This window comes from Myzus persicae, unplaced genomic scaffold, assembly GCF_001856785.1.
Source record: "Myzus persicae strain clone G006 unplaced genomic scaffold, MPER_G0061.0, whole genome shotgun sequence".
Taxonomy (NCBI): Eukaryota; Metazoa; Arthropoda; class Insecta; order Hemiptera; family Aphididae; genus Myzus; species Myzus persicae.
In genome coordinates, this window is record NW_019103005.1 from 98420 (window position 1) to 112444 (window position 14025).

The window sequence follows — 14025 nt, forward strand, 5'->3', positions numbered from 1 at the left end:
TAGTATCCAATTTACCCGCAGATGTTTTTCTGTACTTTAAATGTTTCTAAATAAAGTTGCGGGTTTAGTATTTGTTATTTATAAATCGAATTTCCCAGAAAAGTTTTTCACTTCCAAATTGTACATTAAATATTATACAGTGGTTGGAGATTGAAGCCGTTTGAAAAAAATTATAACCTTAAAAATCATTATTTACGTCAAATTGATATACACCTACATAATATGGGTGAGCGTGTTAAGGTAAAGTGTTGTTACGAGTATAACAGATGACGTGCCGTATGTAAATAATTATAGGGGTACTTTCTGTTTTGTTTTGCAAGTATGAAACATTTTACGTTTAGTTTGGGTTTGTTGTTAGTTGTATTACAATAATTATCATACTATAAAAAGCAATAACAATATAATAATTTATAATACCGTGCTTTATATAAAAATGATATCAAGTAAATGGTTTTATCTTTAAATGTGAATCTGATTTCCTACATTGATGTGTACCAGAATGTAACATATTTATAATATAAATGTACCTTCAATCCATCTGTGTGTAATGTTAGGTAATTATATTAATTATTATTTATTATTATTATGAAAGCTACGCCACTGCGACCACACAGCGTTGAGTCATAAATTATATGTAATCATTTTCATGTATTCTGCTGTACAAGTGCATACATTATAGGTCATTAAGTTGAAAGAAACATCTTGCTAAGTTTTTTCTATACAAAATTTACAAAATGTACATTATAATTGAAGGCATACGGTTTTTAATATCAATCCCGCAAAGATAAAACATTTCACGACATTTGAAGAAAACCCATGTTTTACAGATGATGTATAACAAAAAACAATATTTTGATTGTCTTATCCCATTCTTGTAGCAGGAATTTGACACCCACAGGTGTCATACAAGTTGGGAGAATTTCAATTTTTGCTTGAAATATAAAATAATTAATAATATTATGATAAGTAGGTCGGGATACTAATGAACTTTGACGATTTGTTATTGCCAAACTGCAGTCGAGGAAAATAGGATGATGTATTTGTAGTTTAGTACACAACTTTAGTTTGTATTTGTACCTATAAACAAGATGTATATTATAATGAAAGTATACATTTTTTTCACAAGCAATGCAGCTGTCTACACTGCATTTAATAATTTACTTTTATAGTAATATAGTTTTATGTATAAAAAAAGGTGTGATAAATGCATTTTGGCACGACCACGGGAGATTAAAATCGTAATTTATATATAAGTAGGAAATTGGTACTTTAAATACAGGGTGATTCGCCAAACGTGGCCTATTATACTCTTTAATAACTAATGAAACCCTGATTTTTGGAGTTTTTAAATACACTTAAAACCCATTCTTTTAAATTCTTGAGATTTTAGTATTGCTAAAGGGTTGGCACCTCGCAATAGAAACTTCTGGTTTTCAAATGCAAACCCCCCCGTTTTTACTGTAAATTATTTAGAAGATATATATTTTTTTAAATATTGATGTAAGTTATTATTCCCTAATTTAAAATTCAAATAGTAGTTTCTCAGTTCTTAAAATTTCTATGCTAGGAAATTCTTAAAAATTATTTTACAAAAATTATTAAAATGAATTTAGTATTTATTATGCTTGGACCATTTTTCCAAATGATGAACGTTAAACAAATAATATTATCTACTACTATATTGAAATCACCATAGCCATAATTTTGATTTTAATAGGTCAACATTTCCGAATTATTAACCACTAAATGAATAAAAAAGAAGGATTCTTATATTTTATAAAACAGAAGTTTGTATCTCCAAGAGATTCTCCTTTAGTAGTACATACAAGAACTCGGAAATATGGTCTTAAATAAAAAGATTTTGACTAATTGTTCAAATAATTATTTTGTATTATTGAAGAAAAAAAAGGGATGAGCATGCTTAGTGAATCACCCGGTATAATACGGAATACAACTTAATCCATCCGTGTATGATATACACTATACACGTTACCTACATCTCTTTCCGTATACAAAGAGCTTATACATTATTTAACATAATATAATATTAAACGCGTACCTACGTGGACGTATCAAACGCATCGCACCGACTGTTTTTGAGATGTCAGTATCCACTCAATATATATGTATATCGTTAATTTAAGATCAGAGAACGAAATACGTTTGATTTTTTTAAACAAAAACGGTGCAGTAACTTACACATACATATTATTCGCGGTTTGAAATCGCACAAAGAACCCTGCATGGTGCTGTCACTTGTTATTAATTATTAACATTATTATCATACATGTTATTCCATTAATATTTGTTTATTTTATCGGATCGTATATGATAATTTATTTATGATGGATAAGAAATTATACCCAGGAAAGAAACGGAAAAATCTTGCAGGGGCTCAATTGATTAATAATCATAATACCTATACACAATAATAAAATATTATTCTCGTTACTTTATCCACCCAGGATGTTTTTCATCAACCGATGTATTATCGATATGTTACGCCGTTACGGGAACGCGCGAAATACATTTTAAAAAACGCACATATAGATGGGTGAGGTCGAGGGTTATTAGAAGAGGCTAATTATCGGAAATCAGCGGCGGTGATTTCAAACGGAAATGTTCACGATTAAATGTTTCGACTTTAGGCACAATATAATATGTAATCTTCGTAGTCTCGAACTTTATCCTGCGCGGATAATGATTGTTAATATATTACTGTAAGTACCTATAAAAACATTTGTTGTTTTAATTATTTTACACAATATACGTAATATACGTCGGTCTTATACCTAAAAAAAAGAAGATAAGTTATCTGAACCTAACTTGTGTATAATATTAATTATATTATTGTTATTATATACTAATGTATTGCCAATCAATAATTGCGAGTACAATAATTAAAGTTATAGGTAAAGCATAATAATAATATGTGGTTATTATTGTGTGACCGTTGTATATAGAAAGTCGGTAAAATTTGTTACGATTTCGTTTGAGTGTGACGCGTTCGTGGAGAGAAAAAAAATTAATATAGCTGTTCGATTGTCCATCGGATTTTATTCCGGGGGATGCTGCAAGTGGAGGCGGTATTATGGCGTTTCTATAACTGTTTTTCTTGCTTTTTCTATTTTTTTTTTTATAAATATCAATTTTCGAGCAATAGAACACGTGACGAATTTTTTTTTTGCCCACTGCAATTACAGCGGTGCACTCACTTCAATAACATACAATATACTTATATATACTCCAATCCGCCGACGCTGCAAACAGGCAACGTGATCACTGATCATCCTTCAGATTTATTATAAAATTGATTAAGTTGCCTGGCGGCGGAGATCTCGTTTTTATTCTTCTCTGGGAATCATTCGTTTATTATATACCGAATATTATATATTATATAATTTGTGCAATAGCAAATCTAAACCAGAATCATTTAATATCATAAGAACACTGCACTGCCACACATCTGCACGAATTTAGGTCAATCGCGGCCACAGAATAGATCCACAGGGTCTCCCCGCACTCGGCGACATATTATAATAGGTATGTACTATGTATGTTCCAACGAGCGACGCCGACCAATTAACCCGAATAATCGATTGTCCTCCGGACGAAAAGAGAATATATTAAAATAATAAATACCAACCAATAACGCGCAATAATAATATAATATAACAAGCAACAACAAGCGTTTAATGTGTACATTGTAGATATTATAATTGGACATTTGAACGTGCAACCACGACGATAAATTCTTTAGATTTTTTGAAATGACCCACACGCCTACCTTATAATTATGTCCACGAGACGGTGGTTAACTCATCGCGGCCTGATATACCCCGCAATGCATGTAATATATAATATTACAGGAATCACCAAAATTAAAAAACTGAATGAAAATCTCATTTAATTCAACGTAAAAAAAAATATTTAATTTATTTTTCGTCTGCGGGCAGAAAGTCCGTCCATGGGCAACCATTTAGTGATCCCTGTAATATAGGTTTCTACTGTAGTAGAAGACTTTCATTTTTTAAGGGTGCTACTTGCAGGGTAATTGAGGGTATATAATATTATAAGTGTTTATAGGTAATGTATTTATATGAAATCTCTGTATACGTTCCTGGTTAAGTTGTCGTAAAGAGTACCTACTTCTATAAGGCTTAAAAAAAACAATATCTATATTTATATTTTGTTTTCTGGACTTCCCAAAAGTCAAGAGTAAAAAACTATTTATATTTTTCCACCCAAATCTTATACTTCGAATTATCCGCACAACAAAAACAATCGGTCTGTATATAATACATTATGATCGTATGCCTACACACGATTACGCAATAATGCGTATTGTATATTATATTCATTATAATGATGATGACGATGATAACAATAATAGTCTAGTCGGGGGCCGCAAGGGTCATCTGGCCGGCTTTTTAACGGGAAACGTCTTTCGCGCGCAGCCGACGGACCCGAGTAAAAAAAAAGCTCTTCGGACCCGTCGGGATCGCGGCATCATCACTTATCGCGAGCGCGCGCGTGAGAGAATATTTTACTAAAAAAAAACAACCATACGGCATTGTTCTAATCTATATTGTACATTTGTATAATTAACTTAATTGGGCCCCCGGCATCGTTATAAAAATATTATAATATTATATACCTCTTTTACTTTAGAATATCCATTATCCACCATGCTCTCAACTCATACACTTTAATATACCTATATTATATATTATATACACTAACATAAACTGTGGAACAATGTGTATTATAAAGGCTCGATTTCGGGATGGTCCCGTGAGGGAAGCTAAATTTACCATCGTCCGAATAATATTCGGCTTGTGACGCGATGCTCATTATTAATTTATTAAATCGTACTTTCGTAAATACAAATTTAAATACCAAATATTTTGTCTATACACAATCTAATATGTATAAAATCCTTAGGTACTATTACACCAGTTAGTTTTGTATAAATTACAAGTTACATTAAAAATCATATATATAAGTTAAACATAGAATATGCTCATTTAAATCATGAAAGCCTTCTGACGGTGAATCGTGTGTAATTTGAATATGGTATTACTTATTAGTTAGTAAAGATGTGTTATGTACCTCGTATGCCTATGCATTATGATTTATGAATAATATTATTTGTTCTATCGATTTTTATTTTTATATTATTATATCATTATTAGAATTAGATAATAATCGATAACAATAAACTACTTGTATTATTTAAGCTATGGTTACTATCAGTTACTCTTTAATCATAACTACGACTCGTATACCTAGTCGTATTATTACATTCAAACATATAGATATAAAGTGGACTATGATAGCGATTGATATGCTTCAGATTTTAAGATAAACAACTATAAGATTTTTGTTTAATATACTGAAGTTTGAACCTACTTCTTACTTAATAAATTACTACTAGAAAAAAGTAAAAACCACTTCATAACCTAGCCATGGCCAAGTGCCTACCCCTGCACTCACTTTAATCTTACAGGACTGCTGCAGCATGTCGTCGCAGTTCAGAACAGTAAAAATCGAAATCGAATTATGTTTTCTAGGAACCAAAAGTTTCTCGTAAGTAGTTTTTCGAGTTATTGCAAAAAATTATCCTTTAAAAAAAATACGTCACATTTGGGAATAATTAAAGTCGCGGATGTTAGTAGTCATCACACCGCGAATACGTATAATACAATTTTGTTTTCGAATAATTAGTAGGAAAACAAATACCTCCGATTCACTACGGTCGCATGAAGGTACTAAGTGGCAGTAAGTACATACATACAATTATATATGTATAGTTAAACCCCGATCCAGTTACCCGACGAGTGTATATATATTATAGTGTATATACGCCGTTTAGTGTGAAAACTGTGAATGCCGTTACATTAATAATAATATGATATCACACCAGTTATAGAAGACCGAACCCGGTGAAAGTCTTTGCGCGTTTACTTTCACTGACAAATAATCCCAACTGTGCAGAATGCGAACAGGTGGAACAGACGGCGACGGGCATATCATTCTGGTTTATTTTCTTCTTCTGCGGCGAGTGGAGAAAGTACCGTTATTCAATTTTCCGCCTATATAATATTATGGGGACCCGACGACGACGCCGTTTATAATATTATTATTAAAAGCGGTTTACCTTATACTATTTTTTGAGTGCCCTAGGGGCATTTTCTCCGCCATCATTACAACAAATACAATAAAGATGCACAAAATTCAAAAATTTCCATTAAACAAGAAATTGTGACATTTCCTAAAATATACATATTGTCTTATAACATTTAAATTTCATGTGATTTTTTTATTGTTATTGTCTCTTTGCAGTTTGCACACTAACTAAAGAGTCCTCTGTCGTTTCCTGGTAGATTTATTTTGTTTATTCGTTCCAAGCTCAAAGTTATAACACCGTACGTACACGCAAAAATATACATTTATTAAACATCATAATATAGTAATATGACTTAGTCGTTCAAACGAGACATTTGGCCACTAAAACGATCTGCTCTCCACGCACCAAAAATCGGGGAACGTGCCTCCGGCACACCTGGTGTCCTCGAATCCTCTTGATGACTGTGTAAGGTTTCTCCACTGGATCGTCTAAACTTCTCGCGTCACCTGTACGGGGCGAAAAAACCATTATTATTATATAACGCAATATACAATAGAAAAAAAAACAATAAAATCTATAGCGCAATAGGTTCTCGCTGTCGTTTTAAAATGATATACTATAATATCACCATGTACCTATCGAGCAAAAAAAAAAAAACAAACGGGCGTACAAGATACAGGTAGGAAAAAACCACCTACAGTCGTTAAGGTCGACTACTGCGTAAACTGGATACGAATATACTGCAGCGTATAATATGTAATTAAAACAAAACTGTCCAGCCAACACTGTCAAGGTATTCCGCGGAAGGTTAACGATTGCGGCCGTCAACGCGGTAAAGTCGTTGCGAAAAATAATTATAATAAACTTGCTATTTATACTAATATACGAACGCGAGGCATTTGCGAGCCAAAGCGAAATAACAATAATAATACTATATGATAATATCATTTCGCCCGTGAAAATGTTCCGAAAAAAATCGTTGGCCGGGCAAACGGTTTTGAAATATTATAATATACCTAATATAATATGTAACGTAATGCGCGAGAGGCGACGACGCCGCCGCACGTCGTCGTCGTCGTCGCCCGTAACCTACGCACTGTGTCAAGGTCGACGAAGGATTTCTAGAAATCGCGTGTGCGTTGCACACACACACAACAAAAAAATAATAAAAACAACACAAAAATAAACCCAAATATATGTGTACACCCGGCTTATGCATACGGCGTACTGTATATTATTATTATTATTATATTATAGTGGTGACTGGTGGTATATACAACTATACAGGGCAGGTCACTGTGTTTTCACGTTTTTCATTTATTTAAAACAGGAAAACTCGATAGGCCACTCTGTATAATATTATGTATGTGTAGAGTTGTTTTAATTCGCGATTCCACTGCGGTGTACACTGCAAATAAACACCACCGCATTACAATAATAATATAACCGCCGACGTAGCATTCCAAAATATTAGATTCAAATATTCAATAGCAATTTTAAACACAACAAAAAACAGTCGGAACGCATACAACATTAGTTTCGTAAGTGGTATTATAAGGCGATTCCAAAGAGTTAAAAAAAATCAAAAGAATAGAAATTTAAAAACGATCTTGATTATTGTCTGCCTTTGTCAGCTCTCAAAAGAGAGATGTCTCGCCTACGGAGATGCACACATTTGCAAGTACTATGTGTTATACTGTTATACTGTTTTGCGATAATAATATTATTTATTATTATTTTATATTTAAAGTGTTGACGCTGTATGGAGGGGTTGATTGGGTTGTTCTCTTTACCCTTAGCCCTAGCATCAAGTATAACATATACATACATTATTATATACACAATAAAAAATGTAGTTTTAAGTGAAAAAATAAAATGTGAAATTCGAATGTTAAATATAAGCCGAGAAATTGTGTATTTATATTATGAAATTATTATTTGTATTAAAATGTATGTCGTAAATTAGATAACTTTATATAATATAGCCGCTATTATCGGAATTACATGACACATACCGCCACCGCCTTCTGAAATACCAATATTATAATAATAATTTGTAATATAAAATACGATATCACTACAATATATATATATAAAAAATCATTCCCAGCTATTTTTTCGGCGTCGCAGTCACCGCTCAGTAGTAATAGTCGTTATATTCTTAAATCTGAAGTCAGCATATACGGCGATTATAGATTATAATAAATAATAATATTGTGTACGCTATACCACAGTCAATCAGTTTAACGTTTATGCTTTGAAGGGAATTTAAAATCTACATCCTCAAGTTGTAGGTACACATATAATCTGTGACTAGTGGCGGGTCCTCCTAATCTAAATCATCTCCCTATTGCACCGTATTTGAGTATTAAAGTAACAATAAGTGATACATTTTATATTTTGATATTAATAATAATTGATATTATATATTATTTATTATCATTACTATTATTTATATAACTGCGTCATCGAAGTAATAATGTTTAACAGTATTATTATTATCTACCTTAGGTACAAAAAAATTAATATAAACTAATATTATCCACCTCGGAGAACACAACAGATTCAACCTACCTCCTATATTTTGGTAGTATTTATAAGTACATAATTGTGAGTAAACATAGTTCAACGTCGTTTCATATAATGGTACAAAACAATAATATAATATAACGGCCGAAGCGAGGGCCACTGCACGTGGCGCGCGTAAGTCACAACAATCATTATTATTATTATTATTGGTATCACTATTTATTCGAAACCCCTTCCCGTACCACTGCATCATCATAGTATTTGGCCTAGATAATATTCATGAGTAGTTTTCGTGAACACAAATATGGAATATCTTACCGGAAATCGGTAGAGTGCTAATAATAAATAAATAATGATAGTATATATTACTAAACATATATATAATATGCGTATACCATCAGCTGCAGCTACCTTGTAGATACCGTGCGGTTAAGCGTATAATAATATGATATTTGAGCTGATACAATCGGGAATCGATCGTATATTATAGAGTCGTCTAGCTTGCATATCGTCAATGTTAACGACGTTCTGCGAACGGGTTTCAGCCCCGCGGGCTGAGCTTATACTTATAACCTTCAAGTTCAATAGCGCACAAAACCCACATTATAATCGCCCCGCTCGCCGTCATAGTCTACGTTTCTGAATTTTTTAAGTATATTATGCACGTGCACAATAATTGTACACACCTATACCTCCCTCGCCCATCGTCTGACAACGGACAAATGCATATTTATTTCCCACGCAGAGTGGAGAAACAGTTGAACAGCACTAGCACGCTGACGTTGAAACATTTCAAACAGAAATTTTGTTTTAATGTTATGCATTACTATTTATTTTAAAAATGAAAAATATAACCGTAGCCTGGAGTCCATTGCATGCGCAAGCGTGTGTCTATAATGTAAAAGGAGATATTTTTAAAAAAAATAATTTTTTTACTAAAAAATCTAAATTTATATTACACACAATTTTGCATATTCAATCAATTCGGACTGTTGCCCTTTATTTATTTATTTTTATTAAATACTTTGCTGTAATAGAATTAAATAACATTAATAACAAAACTTATTTTAAAAAATGATTTTAATATAACAATAAATATCTACTATAAACAAAAAGCATATGTTCCTGAGTAGTTATATACCTAGTTTAAATTAAATAATCTTATTAATTAATCTATAAGACTAAATATTTAATTTATTTAACTTTCTCATCAGTCATCATTTTTATACATTCATAAGGTGTGAAATAAATATCAATATTATATTATAATTAGATTTACTTGAGTAATTATTTATTAAAAAGTTATTAATAATTAACAGCATTGGTTCAATATTCAATTTCTTTACACACTTTCAGAAAAATTTTTTAAATTTAATACCTAATACCTAATATGAAATAAAAAATATGTTGCTGTTATATAAAAAGAGTGAAGAAATTGCAATGATAAAAATAAAACCAACAAATTATGTTTTGCTGACCATATGCTTATAATATTTTTGTAATACAATATCAATTGAATGTCGTTAACAAATAACGCGTCTTATTGTATACATATACAATAACTGAAAAAAAAAATGTGTACATTACACAGGATATAGATGAATTTAAATCTTTCAAATGCAGTAATTATGTCAACCTACTCAGATTGAAAATGAGGTGTCGTACATTACCGTTTTTTTTTTTAGAACATGAACAGCGATCATATTTTAACAAAATGTCTGAACCAATAAATCTTACTTAAACAACATAATCTACTAAATTACTATTATTAAATATTAATACTATTAAAAAAATTTAATTCACTTATTCATTCGAACAAGTGCAAGTCATCAATGTTAATGATAATGTTAAAAGCATTCTATTTTCAGTCCCATTCTATTAAACAACCAAAAGGTTAAACAATCGACTCAATTGAAATGCACTATGTAGATAGAAGCAACTAGTACACACATAATAAATTATAAATAATGCATTATAGTATCATACTCTAGTAGAGTTCTGTAATGGTAATTTTATATTTTTTCGTTGGCAACTCAATAGGGCAGTGATCTGAATTTAGGTGACAAGTTAATACATTTATAATGCATATTTTACACTGCTTATAAGTAAACAAACATTTATTAATAACATTTATAATATACAGTACCTTCAATTTACTGATTTATACATTGTAGGAATTGTTTAAGCAAATGTAAAATTGCAGAGTGTCATAACTCATAATGTTAGTACGTTTATATAATGAACTAAACAAAAATTGATTTTTTATACAATAATAATATAGATCAAATATTTTATTGTAGCTTTTAAAAATTTTAATTTTAGAGATATTAGACCACTCTCCTATTTATACATAAATAAGTGCACATTAAATTGTACCTTACTAATTCATAAAACATTACCATCAACCTCCTCTTATTAGTTCTTAAGCATTTAATGTTCCTATTTTAAACTATGCATTTAATTTGAGAAATAATATTTGGCACAATTAATGTTTAGTATGTTATTAGAAGTTACACATTAAATATGAATATTAATTTACTAAATTCAGATATAAAAGATTCAATATTCGATATAATGTATAGCAGATATTATAGTATTAATATTGGAATGTTTAATGTTGGTAGGTAGTATACAAAAGATAACCTTACCAATAGCTAATGATTTGTATTTGTTTTTCCTCGTCCATACTTCATCTACGTCATCCATGACTAAGTTCCAGTGTTTGTCAAAAGCAATAATGTACCCTTCACAGTGGCCTCGAACAGACACAGCCGATCGTATGTATACTTTAACACGTTGTTTTAAGTAGCAAAACGTAGCAATGCGAGATAGTGGCCCACGAGATTTGCCAATTTCTGACATACGTACCAATACAGTTCGTCTCTGTTTAATAATCCGTTGAACTGATGATACTTGAGATGAACCGGCCACTAAAATAAACTGACTGCAGTATTTTATAATTATTGACATTTAGCAAGAACTTACCACTACTTAAATCACGTTTTATTGGTTCAATGTTATATTCGTTTTGTGTCTGTAAAATGGAAGTGTTAAAAATAATACTGATTGGTTATGAAGTATACAATTTCAAATTACTCTAGGTCTTTCAGGTTTGATCATGACTTCTCCTGAAGGAGCAAGTTCAAATTTTGATATGTTGTCTAGCGGTTGAGCAGTAGTGCTGGGCACTTTTACGTTTTTTGCATACAGAGCTTTGATTGGGTTGAAAGAGGGAGACAACATGTCCAATTCTTCATCGGTGCTAGACGACATTGCATATAAATCTGAGAACAAGCCCTAACATGATTAATATTCTTAACATTTATCCAAAGAAACATTGGTGTGTACACCGTAAAGAGCTTGTCACTATTCAGATTATGTAAAACTGTTTACTTACCAGCTGAACAGGAACTATAAGACTTGGAATATTTCGGATCGCATTTTACTGTTGACGGAAAAACATTATTACAATTAATTCGTTCGTGAAACAATTTCAAGAAAATAAAAATTAGTTGTAATAATTTATTTTATAGTTATACAATAATACAACCGTATCGCTATCGCATTCTTTCAACCAACTGATGATAGGTGATAACTGATAAGTGATAACAATGATAACGATATAGGAAATAAAAATTAAAAACACGACTGACGTATTTGGCGGGACACTCGGGAGCGAGATCTATGCGGCAAATTCGGTACTTCAGTCTCACACGGATGTCCGTCAATAGCGGACCGTTAGAGCACGCTGTCGTGATAAAAAAATTTACGTTTTTTTCTCTTTTTAGACTCGAAAATGTATTTGAAAGAAAAATGGAAAAGAATCTCCATGAGCAGACAATGAACCACAACGGAAGTAGAGCATCGCACAAGGTGAGAAACTATTTGTTTTTAATATGTTGTACTACATAAGTACCTGTACCAATGGGGTTTTAAAAAATAACAATTAATTTCACCAAACCCGTTTATAATAATATGTGAAAAATGAAAATATATAGGTACCTTGGAACTATTCGTGTTGATAGGTACTTACTCCAGTACTTGCTTGTACCACGATTCTATAGAACTATAGAACGTCGAGTTATCTATAATCGTGACACACACCAGTAACCTTTAATTTATATATTTTAAATTAAAACATCTGATGAGCTTTTTTTGTCGATTCGTTGAGTACTGGAATTTGATATTCTCTAGTGATATTTGTTATCTGAAAATTCGCTAGTGTTCTTGAAAAATAATTGTCCGACAAACCATAATATTACAATCGTTATTTATGGCGAAATATTTAGGTATTAGTCTATGATTCGTGTTTTGCAAATAATTGTTTTAAACGTGGGTAGATATAAATATTAGAATATTTTAATACAACTGCCCTTGAAACGTTTTACGAAAGAAAACAAATATTTTTTAAAAAACACGTTTTAAACACACCGACCCTGTCAATTACTATGATCGTATTTTTTAAAGGGACATATTTTGCGTCCGACTTCTGGCAAACGGCAATACACGCTAATTACAATATTGTCCTGCAGTTTGATTGGTTTACGCGTTTTCTATTCTTGGCTAACATCCAGGTGTATTTCAATGAAATTTAATTATGAAAGATTTGTGTCAAATAATTAGCACCGATACGAATGGTTCGTACATATTACAATGTGATTATTATTTAAAATTAAATTATGATATCAATCAGACGAATGGTTGTTAAAATTCAACAAATAGTTTGATATTTTTATTGCTCAAATATTAGATTATTTTATTAAGATAATTAAAAATAAAGTGATTTTTCAAGTGATAAAATCATATTTAAACAGTATAATGTTATAATACGTAAATTATTTTTATCAAATAATATTTCGGAGATAAAACAATTATTTTTCGAAAGTGGTGCTTATTATCTTGTACCTATGATAACTGATAATATATGTATTTTTTTAATTACGTGAAAGTAACAAGTAATAAATTACTGTCGTATATAACACTAATATTTATGTATGTAAAATAAAAAAATGGCTGTATTAGGCGAGTACGAAAATGTCATGATACCGGTTTCAAAATAAAAAATAAATGACAACAATACTAGGTATATAAATAACTAACAAGCTGATAATACAGACATAGGTATCGTGTGTAGTCTATGTTACAGTAATATATATATTATATTATAAATATATTGTTAATGTAAGTGAACAGCTATAATCATTGAAATGCTCGTGAGGGTAGTTTATTTTCTTATTAAAACAATATTTTAATACTACAGATGTCTATATGAGTTTAGCTATTAAATATTGATCTAAATATTATTTCTATTTTGATAATTACATTTCTTAACGGTTATTATTATTTCTTCTAAATCTAAGGACGAA

General features: G+C 30.9%; 2 protein-coding genes across 3 annotated transcripts in view; one reads left to right on the forward strand and one right to left on the reverse strand.

Moving 5' to 3' along the window:
- LOC111033559 (ecdysone-induced protein 74EF) overlaps positions 1-14025 on the forward strand; it is a 114568-nt gene that overhangs the window by 24205 nt on the left and 76338 nt on the right. Inside the window, exon 2 of the mRNA XM_022314348.1 lies at positions 12448-12532. The gene's annotated coding sequence lies outside the window, so the exon portion shown is untranslated. The remainder of the gene's footprint in view (positions 1-12447; positions 12533-14025) is intronic.
- Positions 6407-12233, reverse strand: LOC111033560 (small nuclear ribonucleoprotein Sm D-like protein). 2 transcript variants are annotated; one of them, XM_022314350.1, is made up of 5 exons: positions 12057-12233; positions 11756-11956; positions 11645-11693; positions 11308-11589; positions 6407-6636 (listed from the first exon to the last, which is right to left on the reverse strand). In XM_022314350.1, the coding sequence occupies exons 2-5, from the start codon at positions 11930-11932 to the stop codon at positions 6491-6493; spliced, it is 654 nt and encodes a 217-aa protein (XP_022170042.1). In that variant the 5' UTR covers positions 11933-11956; positions 12057-12233; the 3' UTR covers positions 6407-6490. The 2 variants fall into 2 exon arrangements, with proteins under 2 accessions (XP_022170042.1, XP_022170041.1); XM_022314349.1 differs by having other exon boundaries at positions 11756-11943; positions 12057-12231.